This window comes from Lynx rufus, unplaced genomic scaffold, assembly GCF_022079265.1.
Source record: "Lynx rufus isolate CCGP_SWC_20201006 ecotype Redwood Valley unplaced genomic scaffold, mLynRuf1.p SCAF_2, whole genome shotgun sequence".
NCBI classification, from domain to species: Eukaryota; Metazoa; Chordata; class Mammalia; order Carnivora; family Felidae; genus Lynx; species Lynx rufus.
The window spans coordinates 171,548,251-171,574,369 of NW_025814834.1; the positions used below are offsets into that span (position 1 = coordinate 171,548,251).

General features: G+C 46.9%; 1 protein-coding gene across 1 annotated transcript in view; it reads left to right on the forward strand.

The window, feature by feature from the left end:
* The first annotated feature begins 879 nt into the window (after window positions 1-879).
* The window catches only part of KANK4 (KN motif and ankyrin repeat domains 4), a 30,431-nt gene continuing 5,191 nt past the window's right edge, over window positions 880-26,119 (forward strand). Inside the window, exons 1-7 of the mRNA XM_047082542.1 lie at window positions 880-895; window positions 7,663-9,600; window positions 10,910-11,021; window positions 14,185-14,403; window positions 16,045-16,132; window positions 18,319-18,538; window positions 22,519-22,661. Of these exons, the coding sequence (XP_046938498.1) occupies window positions 880-895; window positions 7,663-9,600; window positions 10,910-11,021; window positions 14,185-14,403; window positions 16,045-16,132; window positions 18,319-18,538; window positions 22,519-22,661 (2,736 nt within the window). The remainder of the gene's footprint in view (window positions 896-7,662; window positions 9,601-10,909; window positions 11,022-14,184; window positions 14,404-16,044; window positions 16,133-18,318; window positions 18,539-22,518; window positions 22,662-26,119) is intronic.

Here is a 26,119-nt window from a genome sequence, read left to right on the forward strand (position 1 = left end):
AGGTATCCTAATTCAGAGTCAGGACAGTTTTCTGCTTGAATAGTTTCTGATGTCTTTGGACCACCCAGCTTGAACTTCCCTTGTCCTGCCCGTGGTTAGAAATCACGTCTAAGTATCCGCTCCTACTCAGTACTTGCAATGATCTCGCCCCTGTTTTGAATCTGATTGGGACGTCACGGATCATTTATAGATACTCTGATTCCAGTATTAAAAATAAATGGATTATAATTCTTTTACCATAACGGAGGGGGGGGTTGATTACAGCTTTTGGTGTTATGGAAGGAACACCGTGATAGTTGTCAGAGCCCTGGGTCTGGCTCCAGCTCTGTCACTAGAATGCTGAGAGGTCCTGCACAGAGCAATTAGCTACTTTAAAGTTTGTTGATTTATTTATTTATTTTGAGAGAGAGAGAAGGAGAGGACCCCAAGCAGACTCCGTGCTGTCAGCGCAGAGCCTGACATGGGGCTCACAATTCATGAACAGTGACATCATGACTTGAGCCGAAATCAAGAGTTAGACTCATTAACTGACTGAGCCACCCAGGTGCCCTGAGAGCAATCGACTTCTGAGCCTCAGTTTCTTCATCTGCCAAGAGAGCGGGTTGGGCCAAATGCTTCGTTTGTTGTTAACCATTGCTAACATCCTGTGAAGTCATGCCCAGGATTGGACACACTGGAGGAGGGAGTGTGAAGCTCATGGGTATCCCTGGGAGAAATGCAGGGGTAGGAGATCTTTGGTGTTATGTTGCCTCCATACTTATTCTAGCTGTAGGTAATAAGACTCCACTTTCCTGTCCTTCCTTTTAGGACTCTCCAACGAGTTTTACAGACTTCCTGGATGAAGAGTGCCTGAGAGACTGACAGTCTGCGTTCCCTAAGATGGAGAAGACAGATGGTAGGCAGGCCGCTCTGTACTCCCTGGTCTAAAGCGAGTACTTGGGTTGGAAAGGGATTGCCTTCACAGATCCTGGAAATAGCCTAAGGGAGACCCACAAGAGACATTCCCCAAATAGGCAGTGCTGGGAGACCCCAACCATGTATTTCAGTATGAACAACAGAAGGTGGTAGAGGATGAAAAGTTTCACGTCTGTGTCGCACTTGTGTAATTTTTGGACAGTTTTCTCACCTCTTCCAAGCATGGAGAAGGGAGCAGGATGCCCTCACCCGTTACCCTCATTTTTTTTTTTTTAATGTTTGTTTCTGTTTGAGAGAGAGAGACACAGACAGAGTGTGAGCGCGGGAGAGGCAGAGAGGGAGACACAGAATCCGAAGCAGGCTCCAGGCTCTGAACTGTCAGCACAGAGCCCAACTTGGGGCTCGAACCCATGAACTGTGAGATCATGCCCTGAGCCAAAGTCAGACACTTCACCAACTGAGCCACCCAGGTGCCCCTTGTTACCCTCATTTTAAGGATAAGGAACTTGATGGGGCGCCTGGGTGGCGCAGTCGGTTAAGCGTCCGACTTCAGCCAGGTCACGATCTCGCGGTCCGTGAGTTCGAGCCCCGCGTCAGGCTCTGGGCTGATGGCTCAGAGCCTGGAGCCTGTTTCCGATTCTGTGTCTCCCTCTCTCTCTGCCCCTCCCCCGTTCATGCTCTGTCTCTCTCTGTCCCAAAATAAATAAAAAACGTTGAAAAAAAAAAAAAGGATAAGGAACTTGATGTCTGAGAAAGAGGCACAATATGGTGAAAGAGCCTTCATTCATACCTGGGTGACTCTCCCTGTCATTTAACTCCTCTGAGTCTCAGTCCCCTCATGTATCAGTTAACTTTGCTGTGTCACAAACCAGTCAAAAATTTATTGACTTAAAATAAAGACATTGACTATTTCCCAAAATATTCTGTGGGTTGTCTGGACCATTGTTCTACTCTGATATTTGATATGTGCTGGGCTTATTCATGTGTTTGTGGTCTTCTGGGTGACTTGGCCGGATGATTTAGAATGGACATATTTACATCGCTGGTGGTTGACTCCATGTCACCTGGGGCACAGGTAATGATTTGGCCATGTGTTTCTCATCATCCAGCAGGCTAGCTGGGGCTTATTCACACAGTGGCCGAAGCACAGCAAGCACAGCAAGCACAGCAAGAACGGACAAACCCCAGGGGCACCTGGGTGGCTCAGTCGGTTAAGTGTCCAACTTCGGCTCAAGTCATGACCTCACAGTTTGTGAGTTCGAGCCCCACATCAGGCTCTGTGCTGACAGCTTGGAGCCTGGAGCCTGCTTCAGATTCTGTGTCTCCCTCTCTCTCTGACCCTCCCCCACTCACACTCTATCTCTGACTGTCTCTCTCAAGAATAAGTAAACATTAAAAAAAATTTTTTTTTAAAGAACAGACACACCTCAAGGTGCCAGCAATTTTCAAGTCTCTGCATTTGTCACATTTGCTGTTGACCCACTGGTCAAAGCAAGTCACAAGGCCAAGCTCAGGGTCAATGTGGGAGGGGAGTGTCCAAGAGTGGGGTATGATTGTGGCTGTTTTTGCAAACGGTCTACTGCCCCTCAGCTATAAGCAGGTATAAATACCTACTTCATAGGGTTGGTAAAAGGCTAACTGAGATAATGCATGCAAAGTTGTTAAGTAATAACTATCTTGCACAACAAATGTCTTCATAAATATTCCCTTCTTCCCCTGTCCAGGAAACATGCTCAAGGTTATAGAGCATCTCCTGACTTTCTAATGAAATGCTTTTTCCAGATCACAAATGTCAGGAAACAGGAGTGCCTATAATCCCCCTGAATCACATGACCTTTAACCAGCACAGGACTTAGGGACCAGACGGCAACTCCAGCCCTGCCTCTTCCTTCTTTCCAAATGTAGTCACCGTATATGTCAAGAGTCTGCCTTTCTCCCCAGAGAGCTGCCTTTTCAGTGCATCCATGGAAGTGGTCCCACAGAACACCAGCTAATTCTCTTAATGCCCTGGGGGCCTGTCATTCCTGCCTGCCTCATCTGTCCCGGCTCAGCAACCGCCCCCCCCCCCCCCCCGCTCCCCCCCTCGCTGTGCTCCACGTGATTACCCACAACTAGCTCAACAAAGGCACCCCTCCCTCAGGCATAACCACCTCACAAAATAAAGGCTGAAGAGGGAAAAAGCTTGGTCGCTGTCTTAAGCCTTCTGAAGAGGCTGGCTCATTAAATCTCCCTTCCTTCTGGCTGTGTTTTGGGTCACTTTCTCTATAGTTTCTGTTTTTCCTATTTCCTTCAGAAAACCAATATAGGCTTTTGGACTTTTCTTCCTCACTTTAAATATCTCTGATTGGTTAGCTCACCTGCTGCACTTCACTGTGTTCCTCAAAATAACCACTGTGGCATCTCCCCCCTTCCCTAGTCCCCTTCCGATCCCCTTTCTTGCATCTGTGCGTGTCTTAGGCTCACAACTGTTTGCGGGTCATTTCCAAGGGTCTAGTGATCTGGCATGCTTTCAGACTCTGTAGGGAATCCTAGGTAGCTCTGAGGCTATATATCTTACTTTTTTCTTCTCCCCTGACTCCTTTTCCCAGTTTCCCCAGAATTATCTTCTTGGACTCTTGAGGCTGTCATTCTAACACAAAGCTAAATATTCCAAGGAATGAGCACACCTTCAGCAGATCCTCCCCTGCCTCACTCAGCACCAGCCTATCTTGCCTTTCTCAAGTCCCTGCGCTGTGTTCTTTCTACAGCATTCATGCTAACAACCGCAATGACTCTGTAAGTTAGGTATTATTATCACCACGTTACAAATGGAGAAACTGAGGCATCAGGAAATTAAATAATTAAGTAATGTTCCCAGAAGTAGGAAATGACAGAGCCAGGATTCAAATCCAGCCAGTTTGGCTATGTGTTCATTTATCCGATCTGAAGCTCATTTTGAGCAGAGACGGTCCTCTTAATTAATTCTTGCCCTGGCCCAATGCCTGGAATTCTGAGGTCCTGCATACCTGTCACCAGGTAGAATTAAGAAGAGCAGGGCCAAATGTCAGCACAGGTCTGCTGGCATATTGGATCAACTCCCTCATACAAGGTCCAGCATTCCTATTACGTTGGGAGAAGGAGAAGGAACACAGTGGTGGGTGGCAGGTAGAGCAGGGGTGTGTGTGTGTGTGTGTGTGTGTGTGTGTGTGTGTGTGTGTGTGAGAGAGAGAGAGAGAGAGAGAGAGAGAGAGAGAGAGAGAGATAACCCATAGGGCTAGTTTAGGAAAGCACCTATTAAATCTATCATCCTGGATGGCTGCTCAGTCTCCAGACTCCTTTGGTTTCCTTCCATCTCCCTTGTGGAAGATTTTGCCTTCGAATCTGCTGTTTCTTATTTGATGCTATTATTGTATTTGTGCTCTGGACCTGCTCCCAGAGGCCACTGGGTAAATCAGCCTCAATTGAATTGAGGCAATAAGCAGATAAATAATGCAGCCTCTCCTTTAGGAGAGTTCTTTGCCTTCTGGGTCATAAATCTGCTCTGTACTTAACTTTAGACAAATACCTCCTCTCTGATTTGGTCTGTCCCTGTAATCCAGGAGGCTGCAGGGCCGACCAGTAGGCTTAAGAGTACAGCCAAGTGTAGCCTGGAAAACTAACAGAAAAGCAGTAGCTCTCAGTTACTGAAACTACGAGTGTGCCTCTTTGGGAAAGCAGGTTGGTAAAACATTGTGTGGGTGAATGGGAACTTATTTAGTATGGGGGGGGGGGGTTGAGACGTATTTACTCCTCATTGCCTGAAGTTCAGGTCCCTGCCACAGAAATGGTAGAATCCAATGAAGACCATCCTGTGGGTGAGCACCAGTGCCTCCTTCTGTTCCTTGCTATGGTTGTGACTTAACTGTGTATAGCCTATGGCTTTACTGAGCCCACTAGGCTTGATTGTGTCAGTGTGCACGCCATGAACCTTTGCGTCTCTAGTTGATTTCATTTAGTTCTTTGGAGGTAACTGTACTTCTCTAAACACAGAGGGCCACCTGAAAAGCATGTGACACTGACCAAAAGGAGAGATCAGACGAGCAAGTGGGAAGAACTCAGGCCCAATATGTCATCACATGTGGGGAGAAAGCAGCCCCCCAGAAGCTACCCCAGGTAGCACCATCAACTGCACCCTTTTTCTTTAACTTGTCCCTTTCCCTTCATTCCTTTCTCTTACCTTGACCATGTCAGCCTTTAGCTTCTCTTACCTTGACCATGTCAGCAGGCTCCCAAATGGTCTTGAGGCATTTGGTTTGTCCTTTTTGCAGTCCTCTGTGAAGATACTCTGAGAAGCCACAGTTGATTACCTGCAGAGTGAAGTCAAGGCTTGTTGGTGTGCATGTGAACTGCTCCAAGATCTGGTTCTTGCTGACTTTTCCACTTGTCTCTTTCTACTCTTCTCTACCTCACTTGGAGCTCCAGCCACATCAACTGTATTTATAGAACCCCAGAACACTATGACATTGCACACCTCCATGCCTTTGCACATTCTCCGATGTGTATCTAGAATCTGTGCTATTTATTGCTGCATAACAAACACCCCAAAACTTAGTGGCGTAAAACAAGAATGTATTATTAACACAGCTTAGCTGAGTGGTCCTCACTCAGAGTGCCTCACTGTCACTGAAGTCAGATGATGGCTGAGACTGGAGTCATCTGAGGGCTCTTTTATTCATGCCTGGCACCTGGGCTAGCATGGCTAGAACAGCTTGGGCTGGCTAAGCACGTCTCACCCTCTTTCCCCATCTCTTCCGTGTGGGGCTGTTAGGGCTTCCGCACAGTATGGCAGTCTCAGGGAAGATGGACTTCGTATGTGGCATCTGCCTTTCCACTGAGTGTGCATTCTAACAGACCCAGGTGGAACTCCAGGCTTTAACCTTGGAATTCCCTCAGCATCATTTTTACCATATTATTTTGGTCAAAGCAGTCACAGGCCAGCTCAGATTCAAAGGGGTGGAGAAACAGACTCTGCCTCTCATGTGGGATTCCCTTGCCTATATGGAGGGTGGGAAGTGATGGTGGCCATCTTGGAGATAAACAGCTACAATGTCTTTCACCCTCTTGTTCTCCTGGTAAATTCCTGTTTGTTCATTTTATGTCAGTCTTAGGTCACTTTTATGAAGTCATCCCTTTCCTACTAAGGCAGAATTAACCTCCAAGCCTAAGAAAAGTACTTTTTAAAAGTTTATTTGCTTTTATAATTTAAAAAAATTAATGTTTATTTATTTTTTGTGAGCAAGAGACAGACTGAGCATATGCGGGGGAGGGGCAGAGACAAGAAGGAGACACAGAATCCGAAGCAGGCTCCAGGCTCTAAGCTGCCAGTACAAAGGCCAGCGCAGGGCTTGAACTCACAGACTGCAAGATCATGACCTGAGCTGAAGTCAGATGCTTAACCAACTGAGCCACCCAGGCGCCCCTAAGTTTGTCCCCTTCTGTGCACCCAGGCAAATCCACTTCCATTATGAGGCATCGATTTTCTATGTTTTGTGTTTCCACAAAGATAATAACTACAATATTGAGCACGTGTTGAGTGTTTATTATCATGAGAAGCACTTTATAAATATTAATTAATCAGTTCTCACAATAATCTCACCTTGCTATTGATATTCCCATTTTATAGATGATGAGACATAGAGAGGCTAAGTCATTTCCCTAAGGGTCAAAATACAGACCAGGCTTTTGAACCTGCATTCTTGATCTCTGTGCTGCTGTCCATTAATGTTCTCTCCTGAGCTAAGCAATTTTGGAGCATGTTTAGCAGAATGTTAGGGGTGTTACATGAGAACAGACGATTTAACCTGAAGAAGTCCTTATGGATGCAAATAGTTGAAGGACTGACCTCTTCTCAGTATTCACTGCTGGAGTCAAGAAAATCAATGGTGCCTTGGTGTGATGAACTTTGTCATCACAATGTCCCCTGATAGTCTGGGCTGCCCTGAAAAGTCATGAGTCCCACCCCTCTCAGAGGATGTACACCAATGTTCCTTTTGACATGGCCCTTTTTCCTTACTAGCTTTTATCCAGTCTATGAAGAATATGGTATTTCCTCACCTGACATGAGCTTTTGAAAGTGAAGCACTTTTACTCATGTTTGTAAAGCACTAAACAGTTTTCAGGTGGAAAAGAGCAGGAGCTGTGCATGACTACAAGTTCCAATTCTCTCTGATCCTCCTGTATCTGAAGGCTGACACATATGAGGTAGCTTAAGTAATACAGAAGACATAACTCCTTGATATCTCTGGCTTCGGCAAGCTTTACTAGTATCTATTTGAATAATGCAAGGTTCTTTCTTAATGTTGAGGCAATTGTGTATTTTATCCTTCAAAACCTTCAGTATTCATAATTTCTAATTAGTACCCTGATCCGGCAAATTCCTGGCCACTTCAGTTCAGCAGTTACCATGACTCAGAACCAGAAAAACAGTATGAGACTATTTTATTTTGCTGGTCTGTGGGCAGATTCCACAGCAGTAACTGAGATGAATACTGCAAATTGGAAACTATTTCCTCTACCTATTTCCTTGCAGACATTGGCTAAGTACACACTGATTTAATAACCTGGACTCTCAGCATGGCCGGAAGATTGTGAGAATCTCAGCTTTAATTTAGAGGCTGGGACATTTAGAAGAACTCTCATGTGAGAGCCTTAAGTCTAAATCACACATATTCGGCTTCACCACCCTGCAATTCTTATTAACATTGTGCTTCTTTTTTACATGTCTCCCAGCCAAAGACCAGTCCTCTCAGGGAGAGGAAGAGAAAGACCCTCCAAAGAGCCACCCCTACTCTGTGGAGACCCCATATGGCTTTCATTTAGACCTGGACTTCCTCAAGTACGTGGATGACATTGAGAAGGGAAACACCATCAAAAGGATTCCTATCCACAGAAGGGCCAAGCAGGCCAAGTTTAGCACTTTGCCCCGAAACTTCAGCCTTCCTGACAGCAGGGCTCGCCCCCATGCTGCTCTTCCCCACCAAAACTGGTCCCCAGTGGTGCCAAGGAAGGTGCCGCTGGGGACAGAGGAGCGAGCCCAGTCGTTGCCACCTGGTGAACATGTGCAAGCCTCCACCAGCGGGAGTGACATGAGCTACCACAGGAAGGCCCTGCTGGCGGAAACAGCCAGACATTTGGAGGCTGCAGCCCCCAGGGAGGCTGAGCTGGTCTCCGGGAGTGGACGGCCCCAGCTCTTGAGGGCATCCAGCATGCCAGCCACACTGCTGCAAAACAGGGCCTCTGAGGACCCAAGCCTAAACTCAGGTCCCCCCACACCTCCTGCCCTCCCTCCCCTTCAGGGTGAAGGCAATGTCTGTGATGACACCTTTGGCCCTACAGATGGATTTGCGGGCTTTCAAAACTCCACCCCACGAGCAACAACTCAACCCAAAGTCAGAGAGTTTGGGGACCTGGTGCCAGGGATTCCAGAGCTGGTCCAGGAAGGCGCTGAGCCTCCAGAGGATGCAGATGATGAGGAGGCTCCAAATCACCTCTCTTTCCCAAGTCCTCCCTTCTCATCCCAGGATGCACTGATAGTTCTCGAGGATGAAGAAGATGAACACAAAACCCCAGAAGCAGAGGTAGTGGTCACCCCTGGCTCCCCAACACCAAGTCCCCCACCTCTGCCATCACCCATCCCTGAGAACGAGTTCCCCCTAGAAGAAATAGAGCTCAACATCAGCGAGATCCCACCCCCACCACCTGTGGAGATAGACGTGAGAAGCATTGGCGTCCGGGTCACGGAGGAAAGCCTGGGCCTCCCCACGATGGATCCCATCAGCATCTCCAGCCTGAAGCAACAGCTGTCTGCCCTTGAGGGTGAGCTATCTGGAAGAACTGAGGAACTGGCCCAGGTCAGAGCTGCCCTCCAGCAGCAGGAGGAGGAAATCAAGGCTAGAGGGCAAAGGATTCAAGAACTAGAGTGCACTGTAGCTCAACTGGCAGATAAGCTTAGCCATGAGAACGCCAAAGATGCTCAGGGCCAGACTGACGCCGTGGTCAACACTGACCCCCTCCATGGACTCTTGACCAGGGAGTTGTGTGACAAGAGCATTGAGGTCAACCTCCTGGGCAGCACAGGATCTGAAAGCTGGAGGGCTGGAGGAGAGGAGAATGGGCTTTTATGGGGGCAGGACAGCCACAAACCGGGGGATTGGAGCCCAGCAGAATTCATGCCACCATCTCAGCTCTCACTGCCACAAGGACCCGAGATGGTCCTCACGCCCTCTTTACATAGCTGCCTCTCCACTGAGCTGAGGATCGAAGAAACAAGCTCTGAGCTTGAGGGGGACCCTCAGGTGGGAGCCAAGGGTCTGGGCAAGGGACCAGGAGGCTCTCCATGGAGCAGTGATAGAAAGACTCCCCCAGCAGGGAGGGAGGAGGCCAGTTCAGAGCTGCCAGGGAAGGAGCGCCCAGGGAGGCCACCAAGTTCACCAACAGATGCCACTATTGGGCAATATGTTAAGAAGATCCAGGAACTCCTGCAGGAGCAATGGAGCTGCCTGGAGCACGGGTACCCGGAGCTGGCCAGTGCCATCAAGCAGCCTGCCTCCAAGCTCAGCAGCATCCAGAGCCAGCTACTCAGCTCCCTCAACCTGCTGCTGTCTGCCTACTCGGCCCACGCTCCACCCCAGAAGGAGCCCCCGGCCCCCGCCTCCTCTCCGCCGATGGGTAAATACTGGTCCCCGACACAGGGAACCATTTCTCCTCTACCTGGCGAGTCAAAGGGAAAAGGGATTTTAATTGCATGCACATATATGTATTTTTAAAAGGTTTAAGCAGCTCGGGGAACCCAGTGGAATAAAAACCCATCTATGTAACAGTGGAGGCTCTGTGCCCCTACTCTTGTCCTTGCTCTAAGGTTGGGCCTGACTGCAGGCTGTGCAGGCCTGTACAGCTGTGCAGATAGCGCAGGGCACAAAGATGCCGGCCAGGGAAGTTAAACGGGAGCTGAAATTCAGCCCACACTCACTCGCCAAGTCTGCAGCACCGTGTCCAGCCAGAGGGGTGCCTGTTTCTCATTTGCATGGGGCAAAGGCAATGTCTAGGGCAAGAATGGCCCTGGCTGTGTGTACTCTAAACCTCAGCCTGCCTTCACTGTTTCCTGGGCTCTTGCATTCCTGTGGTCCTCTCTGGTTCTTGCACAGTAGAGGTTTTCTCTAGCCTGGTTTTGGAGGAGCATGATGTTGAGATCGGAAATATTTCACTGAATACTGTGTGTGTGTGTGTGTGTGTGTGTGTGTGTGTGTGTGTGTACGAGAGAGATTGAACGATACATGTGGAAGTCGACCCTTTGGCTGAGCACACTTCCTCTTGTAAGAGATCACACACTTTTCTGTTGCATAAAGTGGAACCATATTTTGCTTTGCTCAACGAGCGGGGCCCCAAGTCTGCTTCCTGCCACAGATCACAAACTGGCTGCTTTTTCCTGATGTCGGTGCTATTTCCAGTCTTGCCCATTGGAAAATGCCTCCCATAACTGTGAGCACAGCAAAAGAAACCATGTTCTTGTTCACGTGTCTGCTCTACCTGCCCTGCATCGCAGGTGTCAACTGGCTTGTGAGCCAGGAAAGACCACTGAGGTGCCCTCCGGCAGAGGCGGGTGTTGGAGTAGAGGTCATGTGAATGGACCATTCTGCCATTCACTGAGCAAGTCTGAGCCTCAGATTTCCCTCCCATAAAACAGGGACGATAATGGCACACACACCACATGGCTCTTCTGGAAGAGTGCCACTAATTCCACTCCATCATCCACACTCAGAAGGGCTTTGTGGACAGGGACAGGTCAGCTGGTGTTGACCAGAAGGCCAGGCCTCCTCAAAGACCTTCACAATATTTGATTTACATTATCTAGTGCTCTGTCCCTTTCTACCCCCTCACATACCTTCAGTGTGTATCCGCTCAAAGCAAGAGTACCGGTTTTGCTGCATTCTGGGGCATCCCCAAGATCATTCTAACCTGTGATGTTGTGTCTGCCTAGAGATCTCCCCGTCGACCAGCCTTAAGTCCATAATGAAAAAGAAAGACTATGGCTTCCGTGCAGGAGGTAATGGGACCAAAAAGAACCTTCAGTTTGTTGGGGTTAACGGTGGGTAAGCATCGCTCGTGAAGCCCAGACTGCCCCCTCCACACTTCCCATCCTGCTGTTGTCCTTAGTGCTCTCTTTTCCTAGGGGGAAGCATCTGGTTCTCATTTTTCTTCAAGGGAATTAACAGCCCTTTAAAACTCCATCTTGGGTTTGCATGTGTTTGGCTCCTTGCCAACTGTGGTGGTCTGTCGGATCCCGTGCTTTTAATGTCTCGGTGTTGATGCCCCCCCGGGCCAGGATTCCAGGTGGCTTCTGGGAATTTGGGGAGCACATGGGCCCTTTACAGAAGACATTTAACCTGCACAACAAACACTGAAACCAGGACAAACTCTTAGTTTGTTGAACTTCAAATTTCATCCATTTAGGTTTTTTTCTTCCTTTTAACTAACTTACTGCAAACCAATCCAACATCTTTTAGCGTGAAGAAAAGCAACCAATGCCTATTGACTCAGAACATGAATCAAACCTTATATATTCTAGAGAGTAAATCATCGGCTTTAGAATATTTTCTTTCTTTTTTTTTTTATTTTATTTTTTGAGAAAGAGTATGAGTGGGGTAGGGTCAGAGAGAAAGGGAGAGAGAGAGAATCCCAAGCAGGCTCCAAACTGCCAGCACAGAGCCCGACTCAGACCTCAAATTCACAAAACAGTGAAATCCAAGAGTCGGACACTTAACGGACTGAGCCACTCAGATGCCCCTGGATTCAGAGTATTTTCTAGACCAGTCATCCAACAAACATTTATTAAATGTCGACAAATGTATTAGGTGTCAGTCATAAAAAAAGTGAAATAAATCATGGTCCCTGCCCTGAGCTCATAGTTTGGACAGGGCAGGGAGAAGACAGGAAGTAAAGAGAAAATGCTGATATGCTGAGATGTGTAGAGGAAGAAGTGTAAGCCTAAAGGAGGGGCACATGACCCAGCCAGTGGTGGCCCCAAAGGGGTCGGAACCCCTGCTTAATTCAGGTCAGATCAGAAGGAAGACACCAGGTTCAAATAAGAGTGACGGCACTGTTGCAGGTTCTGCAAGGAAAACGTCAGATATAAGGAAAAAGGATGTCATAGGAGGGTTGCCGTTCTCATTGCCACTAACGTCAGCTTTCGCTGACGTTTTCAGCTTTCGCCAGCTCATGCACAGGAAAGGAGAATCAGCCTAATCTCAAAGTCTAAAAGCAGGTTCTCTCTCTCCCCTTCTGAAATGCCCCTGACAGTGCCTGCCCTGTGCCCAAACCTGGAAGTCAATCTTACAGCTAGAGCTTGCCTCAGTGTCTGCCATTGGCTCCTGTCTCTCTTCCCTAAAATGTGCCAAGTTGGGCCCATGCTGGGGCCCTTGCATTTGCTATCTGTCCTTGCATCCATCTCCCCCACCTCTTAAAGTGCTCCTGTCCCAGATATTCTTCAGTATTTGTCACTTTAGTCCAATGTTTCTCAACCTTGGCTGCACCTTGGAAATCCTGGGGGAGCCTTAAAAATACCAACGTCTCGGGGCGCCTGGGTGGCAGAGTCGGTTAAGCGTCCGACTTCAGCCAGGTCACGTTCTCGCGGTCCGTGGGTTCGAGCCCCGCGTCGGGCTCTGGGCTGATGGCTCAGAGCCTGGAGCCTGTTTCCGATTCTGTGTCTCCCTCTCTCTCTGCCCCTCCCCCGTTCATGCTCTGTCTCTCTCTGTCCCAAAAATAAATAAAAAACGTTGAAAAAAAAAAAAATACCAACGTCTGAGTCCCCTCCCTGAAAACGCCAGTTTAATTAGTCTGGGGTGCAGCACAGATATTGGGAATTGATATCCCCTCAAGTGATTATAATGTGCAGCCAGGGTGAAAAAAACTTCTGCTCTAATTAATGTAGCCCCTCCTCTCATTACTCAATCCCATGGTCCTTTATTATCTTACTCATTGTTCTTATCACTATGTAATTATACTGTTTACATGTTTACTTTCTGTTGTTTTCTTATTAGAATATAAACTCAATTAGGACAGGTACTTTGGTATAGCATTTACAACAGTGTGTGACACATAGTAGGTGCTCAATAAATTTCTGTTGAATGAATGAACTGACATCCAGGTGAAGTCTTTATGGAAGCAACTGTAAGACAAGAACAGCTTGGTAAATGTAGTATGTCCCCTACTCCCTTAATCACAACAGTAAAAGGTGGTTCCAAGCACAGTAGAAGAAATATCTGGTTTAAACAAGACAGAATGTGAACACGCCAAGGAGCAGGCTGGGTTTGCAAATCCAGTGAGCACAGGGGCCTTCCACAGGGGCCATCATTCAGAGAAAGGGCATGAGGGGGTTCTGTGGAAGCCATGGCCACTGGTCTCCCCTGGTCTCTGTGGCAGTGTCCAATGGCCCCAGCACCCGAAATCTTCATCCTAACTGCAGCATCCTCTTTCGGGATCTCCTGTTGACTATCAGCAGAAGGATCGATAAATCCTCCAGGACTTCTCTTCATGGTCTGTGGTCTGTCACCTCAGTGGAGTTGCACATAATTGAATATAAGGATCACTCCTGGGGAGGAGGGGCCACAAGTCAAGGGGCCCATGCCCTTGCTTTTGCTGTTGCAAGTAATAGCTAAAACAGGCTGCAGCCAGGAAAGGCAGATGCTGGGTTCAGGTACCCTGACTGTTCAGGTTTCCCATGGAACCCTGCTGGGAGTAGATACAGATGGGTCCCTCCTTTCAGAGGTCAGCTGGGCTAGAATAGGGGAGCTAAAGGGAAGCCTCATAATCACCTGGAGACGTGATGATTTGTCAGTCAACTCAGAGGATCCAGGGTGGGAGTGGGGATGTTTGCCTAGATCTAGGCCCCTCTCTAGACAACACGTTAGGATTCCCGAAAAAATGCTTCTGTGAGAATCTTGGATTGCTTGTCTGAATCCTCCAAATGCATTGGCCAATTAGGGTATGGGCTATTTACATGTTCACTGCAAAGAGCTCAGTTAATTATCTTTTCTCCCAAAATGGCCTCTGGTGTTAAAGCCACAGCTCTTAACCACATCTTTCTCTGACATAAGGTTCCTGGGAGTCCCCTCACCCGGGTCTGCAGGTATAGAGAATGGAGATGTGGTTTAGCAAGCTGGGAATTATTATCTGAAGCCCACCTGGTTCTTATATGTGTTGACCTGGGCACCGGGTAGAAAGCACAGAATGAGTGACCTTTGTCTTGTTCTCCAGCTATGAGACCACCTCAAGCGAGGAGACCAGCGGTGAGGACAGCTCCCCGGAAGACTTGTCTGACAGCGAGGCTGAGAAGAAATGTGATGGCACAGAACACAAGCGGGGCAAGGAGGCCCACCCCGGCTGCAAGGCCGGGCAGGGCATCCCAGAGGGCACCAGCACCTCAGGCCAGGACGGTGGGCCTCCTGAAGACCTCCCCCATCCCAAGGCTGAGAGGTGGGTCAGATGGGCATGGATGGGAGCACTGATCCTCCGAGAAAGAGCAAGGGCATTTCTTCACCCTTTTATTCCACTATTTGTTCATTTGTTCATCTTTCTCTCCGTTCACCAGATTTACTGAGTTTCTTTTTTTTTTTAATTTTTTTTTCGCGTTTATTTACTTTTGAGACAGAGAGACAGAGCATGAACAGGGGAGGGGCAGAGAGAGAGGGAGACACCGAATCTGAAACAGGCTCCAGGCTCTGAGCGGTCAGCACAGAGCCCGACGCGGGGCTCGAACTCACTGGCCGCGAGATCATGACCTGAGCCGAAGTCGGCCGCTTAACCGACTGAACCACCCAGGCGCCCCAGATTTACTGAGTTTCTAATCTATGCTAGGCACAGATGTAACTCCTGCCTTCATGGGATATCCTGTCATAGAGCTCTACGTGTAAAGCTAACATGGTCTCAGCACTAGAAATGCGAAGGACTTTACATGTACTATCTTAGATAATCCTTCTAATTATCCTGCAAGGTAGAAATTATTATAATCCCAACTTTACAGATGTGGAAACAGAGGCTTAGAGAAGTTAAGTGACGCAGCTAGCAGAGCAGGGATTCTGACCCAGATCTTTTCTGATTCTTACCCATATGCTTTTCTGCCTCTCCCGTTGGCCATGTTGACATAACCCCATCTTTGAAAGAGATGTGAGGTCATGTCACATGATGAAAAGAGTACTGTCTTTGGAGTTGGACACACTTGGATTCAAATCCTATGTCTGCCACAGGATCACTTTACACAAGGCACCTAAACTGTGGTTGCCTCAGTTTCCTCATTTGGAATAATGTGGATAACAGCTACCTGATAGGTTTGACCTGAGGACTGGATGAGAAAAAATATGTAAAATGCCTAGCACAGTGCCTGCCACACGGTAGGCTCTCAAGAAATAGTGGAAATAAGGATAGTAAGTACCATAATCATCACTACCACACCCAGCCAGGGGTAGCGATGAGCAGTGAGTGGGATCTGACTGCTAAGTGGGTACACAGGGCTGCTCCAACATGGCAGCACTATAAAGACGTGATGAGGGTAGAGCTTCCTGGTGACCAATGCCATTAAGTCCTACCCTGGGATGGTCTGTCTGCCCTTATACTAACACGGGAAGAGTGCTCATCATTGAGTGCATCCCAGCTTAACTGATTTTCATTTTATTGACTCTGTTAGCATTGATGGTACCCTTCATGAAAGAACAACCTGACAAAATTTGCTAGTATGGATTGGGTTCTTTGGGTTTTTCAAGTCGCTGAGGCAGAAAATGTTTTAGCCAAAGTCAGGAAGACAGCCCTTCCTTTCCCAGCATGTCAGGAATTGCAGTTAGGCCCATGGCCCCCAGAATGCTTTGGTGATCTACTCCTCCTGAAAACAGCAGGATTAAAAGGGCAATGTGCTTGACTCACTCTTCAGAAGAGTTCAGAAGCCAAGCCTCATTGTGGGAGGCTGTATTCAGTGTAATATCCCTTGTCCTGGGAAGTTGCTTAGTGTGAGTGTTTCAGCTGCTGAGAAGTGAAAGTCAAGGTAGGGGATTACTTTCTTTTTTTATTAATATGAAGATATATATATATATTTATATATGTATGTATTTTATTTTTCCTCTTTAGATATAAGCCTTCAGAAGAATTCCTCAGTGCATGCCGGGCATTGAGCCAACATCTGCCAGAAAGTGGGGCCACCACTGACCAACTCTTGGTACTGTGATTTTTCATTGTCATGGAAGGATGTCCATGCTGTTTAAGCTGTTAGTTCCAGCTCGGTGACTTTGGTCTCCTGCCTGAGGCAGCAGTGTGGGTGTGCATGGAGTCCCTTTCCTCTGGGTGCCTTCATTTGCCCAAACTCTGCTGCCTAGGTGATGGGTTATGCTGGGAGAGGGGAACCGATGCATTTGCACCAGGAAGCAGCCTGGTGCTCAGAGGCACTACCGAGGGTTATCAGGCGCTGCACCTGAATGTCAGGTGTACAACAATCAACAAAACAAAACTGTGTGGCTTAGGCTCAAAATTACCTCAAAATTGGAGAGAGTTGTGGGCAGAGTGAAGAGCGTGTGGAATGGGAACCGGGATTCTAGTCCCAGGACCTCTGTGAGATCTTGAGCAAGTCAGTTCACCTCATTAATAAAATGAAGGTGGGCGGTGGGCAGCATGTTTCATTACCCTCAAGCCCTGGTATTTAATTCTGTAGTCTATACTGTTTTTCTTGACGTATACCTATGGGTTGAGAGACCAAAAGCAAGAAAATATATCTGTTGGCGCCTTAACACCTTCATGGCCCACAGAGATGTAAACAGGTAACCATTAGGTTCTACTTTTACTCAAGAAATACTGGCACAGACACATTTTCCCAAGTCATGAGAGCCAGCTGGTAAGCCCCAGTGTGTAACAACCCATAAGCATTTTAGAGCCCATTTTGTTCTCCCTTGCAGAAGAGGCTTAGGGGTAAAAAATGATCGATTCAGCCCAACCCATCTTGATTATTCTATCTCAGCTGATTTGGCAAACAACTGTTCCCAGATTGTTAAAAAAACAGTGTGTGATGTGGATGGATGTTGATCAAAACTCCTGTTACTTATTCTGAGTTACAGAATAAGTAGTTCTGAATGAATTACAGAACTAAGCTGTATGTTCCTTAATATTAGGATTTTTCTCCAGATTCTCCTGAAGATTCCACAGGAAAGGGAGATATTCTGATATATAAAAAATGTTTCAGCCACAAAAGATTCCACTGTTTCTGCCTAGAAGACATAGGGTAACCTGGATGGCTCAGTTGGTAGAACACGCAACCCTTGATCTTGGGGTTGTGAGTTCAAGCCCCACACTGGGCATAGAGTTTACTTAAAAATAAAGTAAATAAGAAACAGAAAAAGAAAAGTGATGGAGGATGTGCAAACCTGACACCACACCCACGTTAGGTTCAAAGTACCCCCGACCCCCACCCCACCTTCGAGACAAAGCAGGTTGTACAAAGACCTCACTGTGTAGAGCCAGGGACAGGTTAGGGACCCAGCCCTCTTTTCACCCACATTTTGTAGTTGAGACAGGAAGGTTCAAAATGACTACATGACTTCCAAGGTCATACAACTGAGCCAGGACTTAAGCCTGGCTACATTGGCTTAAGTGACTCCAACTCCAGTCCCTTTCCAGAATGAGTGTGAAGTCACATCCCCATGGTTTCTCCTCCCCCTTACATAAATAACTTAAACATGTTCTATTTTAAACATGTAGGTCATGTAACACAGAGAATTGATGTCATTTATGTCTGGAATTCTCCTCATCGATGGTTCCAAAGGAGCTAAATACTGCAGATAGTGAGGTCCTGCCATGGGTTGTTAAATCATTTTCTCTGAAGGTTCTAGCAAAGCTTAAAAGCCAAAAATAATTCAAGCACAGCTGTTTGGGTTTTATTTTCTAGCATAAATTGGCCATGTTGTTGATCTTAGCTTTCAGCATGCATTTTTCCCATTAGTAAAATGTTGTGACTTGCTAGTTATGGCTATTGAACACACACAAAAGTCCTGATAGAGTCTGGGCTAAGGTCAATATTGGCTGGTTATATGAAAGATGGGGCCTTGGTTATCCTGTGCATACAAGGGACGCAAGCTAAACTTACAGTAGATTCAAACTGTCACCTAGGACACTGTCACCAGTTATTGTTTGCTCTCCCAGTCCTCTTTCTACCTCACATGGGGGGCTCATCACACAGGTGCAAACTCAACCCCACTAGCTCTGATCCCTCCAGGAGTAAGTCACATGGAGTTACAGGGAGCTGAAGGGATAGCCATGAAGCATCCAAAGCTGACTTTTCCTAGTGGGAAGGAACACCCCGGCTGGAGCACCCCAGGCCAGGTAATCTCCTGGAACTGGAATCTGTTGGTATTTCAGAGGCAGAGCTTGAACACCATCAGTCAAGAGTGGTTCCGCGTCTCCAGCCGGAAGTCGTCTAGCCCTGCTGTGGTGGCGGCCTACCTCCGTGGGGTCCAGCCCCACTCCCCACACTTCCTGAAGCTGCTTGTGAACATGGCAGATGGCAACGGGAACACGGCTCTTCACTATAGCGTGTCTCACTCCAACTTCTCTGTGGTGAAGCTGCTGCTGGAGACAGGTCAGAAACAGGTGCATCTGCACAGCCCGGGTCCCTCCTTGAAGGGCAACTTTTGTAGCCACTTCCTTCCAGGGAGGTGATGCTTCACTGTCCTGAGTTCCTCCTGTATTCTAGGAAGTGGACTAGACCACCGTGCCTTTGTTATGTCACTTATTCTTCACAACGCTCTTGTGATGTAGGTATTACTACCCTCACGTTGCTGTGTGGGACAACATCAAGTGGCCTAGGAGTGATGGTGTGGACAGGTGGGTGATGGGGCTGACTGAAGGCATGTCCAGGTCCCGTGTCATCTAGGAGTTCAGGAAGGCTGTATGTGGGATATCTAGGAGAGTATCTATAGGAGATTTAACACCCCAAATGATCCTCCGCAGACTAGGCCCTCTACTAAGCCCCTGGCAAATGAGGTCTCACTTAATCCTCATAACTCCTGTCAATAGGGATGATTACTCCGATTTTTTATAAGTGATGCAAGTGATGCTCAGAAAAGTCAATAGGCTTTTGCGTGATCCCAAGATCACATAATGACTGAGTGTGCTGCTGGGGTTTAAAATTGATATGACTGACTTGTTCTTCCCATTCCTGGCATCCAGGAATTAGAGCACATGCTAGATCTGTAAACCTTATGTAGGAGGCTAGAGGAGGAGTTTAAGTGGGCATCAGGGAGTCTCAGTTCTAGATCCAACAGCTTTCCCCCAACTTGGATCTTATCCACCCTGCCTTAAATTCCTCCCACGGCTTTCCATGTCTCCTAAGATGAAAGGCAACTTCCTCAGCCTGGCCTTCAGAAATCCAAGAAGGCCTGACTCCTGCCTGCATTTGCTCCCTCAGCCACCACCACGCATTCTCTTTCCACCCACTCCAATCAGATGTCCTCAAACTCACCATGCTCATTCCCTCCTTTTCTCTTTCTATCTGAACCCTTTTCCCTAAAACCTTTCTCATGACTGGCTCCTTCTCATCATTCCAATACTCCAAAGTTCCCTTAAGAAGCCTTGAAACTTTTTACTGGAATGAATAGGTGATGGACCTAATGACAGCCTAAAATTCTTTCCGCTTTCCACATCATCAGAGGAAGATAAATTCCCAACTCTGACACTGAGCCAATTTTACTAGATTTCAGTTCTTCATGGATTCATGGATACCACAAAAAGGGTAGCTCAACTGAGAAAGGCCCATAATTCAATGGAACATGCCCCTGTGTGTGAAGAATCCAAAGACTGGAAATGTAGAGCCCTCATCTTCAAGTAGCTCAGACTTGCAGCCTGTTAGAAGTTCTCCAGGTGGGCCAGGCCAGAGAACAGACGCCCTAAGCTTTGGTTGTTGTGCACTTCTGCTGGTGTGGACTGAGAATCCATTCAGGTCTCACCAACCCTAAAGTGATCTGGAAGCTTTCTGTTTAACTTACTGATAGAGCTAAATAGCCGTAAGCACAAAGAATGAAGATTTGCTGGAGAACGGGCTGAAGGTACCATTACTTTCCCTCAATGTAGAAGGGCTGTTGAGGAGGACAGACCAGTCACACTCCGAAACATAGGCTCCCATCCCAGGCAGTTGTGAAGCATCCAGAAAGCACACTACAAACCGTAAGGGGCTACACTGAAGTGACTCATCATTTTTGAGAATGGAGCCAGCAGGTGCACCTCTACCACCTTAGTCTTTTGTGATCCTTTATTTTTTTTATTTTTTTATTTTATTTTTTTAGTATTTATTCATTTTTGAGAGACAGAGAGAGAGAGAGAGAGAACGAGCATTAGCAGGGGAGGGGCAGAGAGAGAGGGAGACACAGAATCTGAAGCAGGCTCCAGGCTCTGAGCTGTCAGCACAGAGCCCGACGTGGGGCTTGAACTCACGAACCATGAGATCATGACCTGAGCCGCAGTCAGACACTTAACCGACTAAGCTACCCAGGCACCCCATGTGATCCATCCTTTATTTTGCCAGAACACCGCTGCAGGGGAGAAAGCTTGTTGAACTGGAGCGTGCTCAGTCATGAGTCTTTCTTCTTGACTCCAGGGAGGGTTGGCTTTACTCCCTAGGGGCTGCTCAAAAGAATTTGCTGTGAAAGCCCTGGGTGAAGCCCCTTTCTGAACCCCTGAGGAGGAGTCAGTCCTTACTCTGCTGAGCTACAAGTCATGTTCCTGAAGAGAGTAAAGAGAACTGTAACCTGAGGACTGTTTACACCTCTTAAAAGCAAACACAAGATAGTCAAGAGGTAAAAATAAAAAAGTCATTAACACGGCAATGCAGATATTCCCATCTTTATCAAGGCAAAGTTGTGAGGCAATGTGTGGAGTTAGATTCAGCTTTCATAGCCCAGCTGGTCATGACAGTGGTCAGAGGGGCTTACTGATGATAAATGGACCAGACTGATTTTTTTGTATCCACTGGCATCCTGGCATCACAATGGCACATTTCTGAAAAATTGTTTGAGGTGGGGTGGAGCGAATGTCAAACAAATATTGTTTTTTTACCCCAAGTACAGAACTTGTAAATAAGTCACCCTAATTGGCATTTTTTCATAAACCATATCTGTTACAATGAATACCTAAGTCTTCATGAGCAAGTAGCAAGGATACAGAAATAAGAATACTATACTAGTGAAACAGTAAGTGCTTACTGACTGTTTACAATGTGCTAGGTACTGTTCTAAGTTCTTTTGATATATTAACTCATTAAATTTCATGGTAACCCCATAGGTTCTATTATTATCCCCATTCTACAGAGGAAATGCTAAGAAAAACTAAATGACTTGATCTATAGAGATAGTTTTTTTATTGTCCAAAAGAGATACATAGCTTTTTTGGATAAGCAACAGTATGGGAAAGATTTTGTTTTCCACATGGTATTGCCCTTAGGAAGTGGGACTGTGGGCCATCTGGATGGTTCAGTCGGTGAAGCATCTGACTTCCGCTCAGGTCATGATCTCACAGTTCGTGAGTTCAAGCCCCACGTCAGGCTCTGTGTTGACAGCTCAGAGCCTGGAGCCTGCTTCAGATTCTGTGTCTCCCTCTCTCTCTCTGCCCCTTCCCCACTCATTCTCATTTTCTCTCTCTTTCTCTCTCTCCCTCTTTCTCTCAAAAATAAATAAACATTTAAAAAAAATTTATAAAATAAATCAAAAAAAAGAAGTGGGATCATTTATACAATAGGTAAGAAGCTGATGACCTATGTCACCTTTGGTGCAGAGAGATATGAACGCATACCCCCAGGGTTACAAAGCAGATATTTCCTTTGAGTTCTCAACTAATACTTTATTTAAGTATTTAAATATTTAAAATGTGCTATTTTTCATTCTACTTTGAAATGTATATTCTTAATTGCTTTAACCCAAATGTGTATGGAGGCCTCCCCCCTCCCCGATTTTTCAAATAAGATGCTTATTCCTGGAAAGATTTCCTGTGGCGTTTTTCATGCCACCTGGCACACTGCCCAACATATCACTAGGCCTTTGGAAAAGACATGAAAACGCTGCCACCAACTTAAGAGTTGTACACAGACCTAGAGTAAAGCCTAAAATGACAGTTGTGGCTGATGGGTGGCCAGGTGAGTGGTGGGCTCGAGAGCCAGACTCACCTGAGCTCTGGTCTCATTTCATCTTCACTCGGGCAGTTTATGAAGCTTCACCGACCTTCAGTATCCTCATCTGTAAAATGGGAATCATGTCATGTGCTCTGCTTTAGGAAACAGTCCTGGTCATTTTACCCCTTGGCCATCTCTGACTCTACTACCTTGTTGGACCTTTCTTGCTGAGTAGCTTCAGAAAACTTGTAAAGAAAACTAGCCACTTTTAAAGGCTGCTAAAAATGTAAACACTGACCTCACCACTGGGAAAAGATTGCTCTGCTCCATGGCCTTTTAACTAGCAGGGAGTGCCCTGTTGAACTGTGCTCTGCTAAAGCAGAAGCTCACTCCTGCCCCCTCCCGTGCCCCCACCCCCCCCAACCCGGGAGCTATCCCAGCGCCTACTGCTCCCCCTGCAGGTGTCTGCAATGTTGACCATCAGAACAAAGCCGGCTACACTGCCGTGATGATCACTCCCTTGGCTTCTGCAGAGACCGACGAAGACATGGCTGTCGTCTGGAAGCTCTTAAGAGAAGGAAATGTGAACATCCAAGCTACTCAGGTAAGAGGTGTGAACGTGATCCCATCTTTAATAAATATGGGTACCTCTCAGTTTTATTCTGCCAGTGGGGTGAAAAATTGCATGTAGATCCCTGTAGAGTTTTTAACCCAAGAAGGCTGGGCCCTCCAAATGGCATCCATCCAAAGCCTGTACATTTGGTTTCCTCAAAAGCTTCTGAGACCCAGACAGGCTAGGACAGAGGTCAGTGAGCTTGTAATCTGTGTCCTGGTCTGAAACTGGGCAAAGTCCATCTGGACCAGACTTCTTGAACCAGTTAGCACCAGCAGGACATGAAAATGCTGAAAGGCATTTGTTGGTTGTGTAGAAAGCCTCTGCAGGTGATCAACCTCCATCATGAATTAGAAAGCAGTTCAAAGGGTTAGCATGTCTCTGTTTAGCTTCTGGGCCCCTCTACTTGAGAGGATAGCATAGGGGCATGGTCCTTAGCCCGAAGGGCTTTGAGTTAGACAAGGCTCCATATGGAACAATGGGAACTCCTCAAAAGACCACTTACCCATCTTTGACCAATATGAGAACAACAGAATGCATGCAACTCTCTTTCCCCCCAGAGTGATCAGAGATGTAGCTTAACTATCAAGAACTGTGAGGGGCGCCTGGGTGGCACAGTCGGTTAAGCGTCCGACTTCAGCCAGGTCACGATCTCGCGGTCCGTGAGTTCGAGCCCCGCGTCAGGCTCGGGGCTGATGGCTCGGAGCCTGGAGCCTGTTTCCGATTCTGTGTCTCCCTCTCTCTCTGCCCCTCCCCCGTTCATGCTCTGTCTCTCTCTGTCCCAAAAATAAATAAAAACATTGAAAGAAAAATTAAAAAAAAAAAAAAAAAAAAAAGAACTGTGAAGGGTCTGAGATTGTACTCTACCTTAATGCTAACAAGTTAGCATGCTACAGTGTCATGGACGCTGGCAGAAGACATGAAACTCCTGTGCCAGAGATGGACAGTGTATTACTCACAGCAGGAAGAGTAGCCATGGCATCGGTATTTACACCAGTACCCTGAGCCCCAATACCCAATTCCCACAGGTGTGAGGAGGGTCAGATCCCTGTACATGGAGTAGGTTGTATTACTGGAAAGGAACCCTGAGCTTAGGGAACCTGAATCTTTTATATTGGATAGCGAGTATGTTTGCCCTTTGTTTTGGAGAAGACGCTATCTCTTTCTTCCAAGGCTGTTCACTATACAAGCATCTTTAAAAAGACAGTCTAGGGGTGCTTGGATGGCTCAGTCAGTTAAGCATCTGACTCTTGATCTCAGCTCAGGTCTGGGTCTCAGGGTTGTGACTTCAAGGCCCACACTGGGCTCCACGCTGGGTGTGGAGCCTACTTAAAAAATAAAATAAAGCAAAAAATAAAAAGACAGTCTAGAACAACAGAGCAGATAGTGTCTCACTCACAAAGTATGCAAAAAACTTAGAGACCCATAAGAAAGTGCCTCCTTGGGGCGCCTGGGTGGCGCAGTCGGTTAAGCGTCCGACTTCAGCCAGGTCACGATCTCGCGGTCCGTGAGTTCGAGCCCCGCGTCGGGCTCTGGGCTGATGGCTCAGAGCCTGGAGCCTGTTTCCGATTCTGTGTCTCCCTCTCTCTCTGCCCCTCCCCCGTTCATGCTCTGTCTCTCTCTGTCCCAAAAATAAATAAAAACGTTGGAAAAAAAAAAAATTTAAGAAAGTGCCTCCCAACAATATATTTAACTCCCTTGTCCTCCCCCACCCCCAGAAAGTGACTGCAGACAGTAGCCTACCCAGATAGCAAAGTCACTTTGCACACTTTATCTAATAGTGATCCTATTGATGGCAAGGAACAGACATTTGTAGATCACTTTCTGTTTTTCAAAGTATTTTCACCTAGAGCTCCTACCCCATGGGATTTAATAAAGCTGCTTTCATTTTAAAATGTTTGCCATAAATATGTTAATTTTTTTTCTAAATTGGCCCTCTTTTAAGAAGGGATGCTCATCAAAATCAAAATCAATGCCCTTTTTTTATAGATGCTCTAGGAGGGCATGGGTCTCATCCCAGGTTGCTAAGGAGGGAAAGGAATTCATAGCTGCCACTGCTCCCTTCAGCTCCCTCCAGGGCTTTTACATATTTCAGCTGCATATGAGCTGCAGGTACCAGGTAAATAGTGAATTAGGAGGCTGGGAGTCTCCTAGGCTAAGCTGTTTATTTCTCTTTGTATCTCCAGGATCAGCACCGTGCCTGGCATATAGCAGCACTCTGTAAATATCGTTGAATTAAATTGTATTGAACTGGACCAGGAGGGAGGTGAGGAAGGCAGGGGCCCCAAGCCAGGCATAGGGACAGACAAGAGGACAATCTACATAACTCATCTGGCTTTAATACCACTTGGAGAGAGGGGTCTCGATGGAAATCTCCTGATCTAGGTAGGCCAGTAAAGAAAGAACCATTACTTCAGGGCTGAGTATAAGCAAACCAAAAGGCAAACAAGGCTTCTCTGGAAAGATCTATCTGGGTGCCAGAGAAATGGAGAACCAGGATACCTAAGACTACAATCCCACATACTGGGTATTTGTCACACATTATCGCTCATGCTCATAACAACAATAATAGCTAACACATGCACAGCACTTGTTAAGCACATGAGTCTCAGAACAGCCCCATGAGGCAGGTAATATTGTTGAGCATTCCCATTTCACTAGATCAGGAGAAGCCACTGAGAGGTTAACTCAATTCACATAGATAATAGTTAACTCAATTCACATAGATAATAAGTGACACAGCCAGGATTTTCCTGACTGCAAACCTCCTTTCTTTTCTCTAAGTCCCAAAGTTCTGGGCAGGGAAGCATAATCCATCAGTGACCACAGACCGGCCCTTAATCAGTGAGCAAACATATCAGCAAACATGTCCTCAGCACTTTTTACACGTAGGACTTGGTGCTGAGAGCCATAGGGATCTGAAAGGAGGGAAAACATAGTCCTTGCCTCATTCTTACAACCTTAAAAAAGCCTGGTGTCCAGTGAGAGACAAGCCTGACCTACCTGGAACCCAGGAGAACCATAAGGGAAAAATATAATCAGGTCATTTAATAGGACTATGTACATAAAGGAAAATCTATGAGAAATAAATGGCCCATTTATAATCAGCAAAACTGCTACCATACGTTGTTCTATTTACACCCTTTATTTCACTGGATTCCCACAAAAGCCCTGTGAGGTACACAGGACAGATTATGATGATAATTTTTAAGAAAAGAAAAAGGCAAGATTCAGGGAATACAAGTGATGGGGCCAGAGTCACACACTAGGAAATAGGAGAACCAGGGCTTTGGACTCACTTTCTGACTTGAGGCCACTGCCACATGCACTAATGATTACAGGGATGTGAACAGTTGTCAATGCCAGGGTACTTGGCTGGCTCAAGTCAGAAGAGTATGCAACTCTTGATCTTGGGGTTGTGACTTGGAGCCCCATGTTGGATGTAGAGA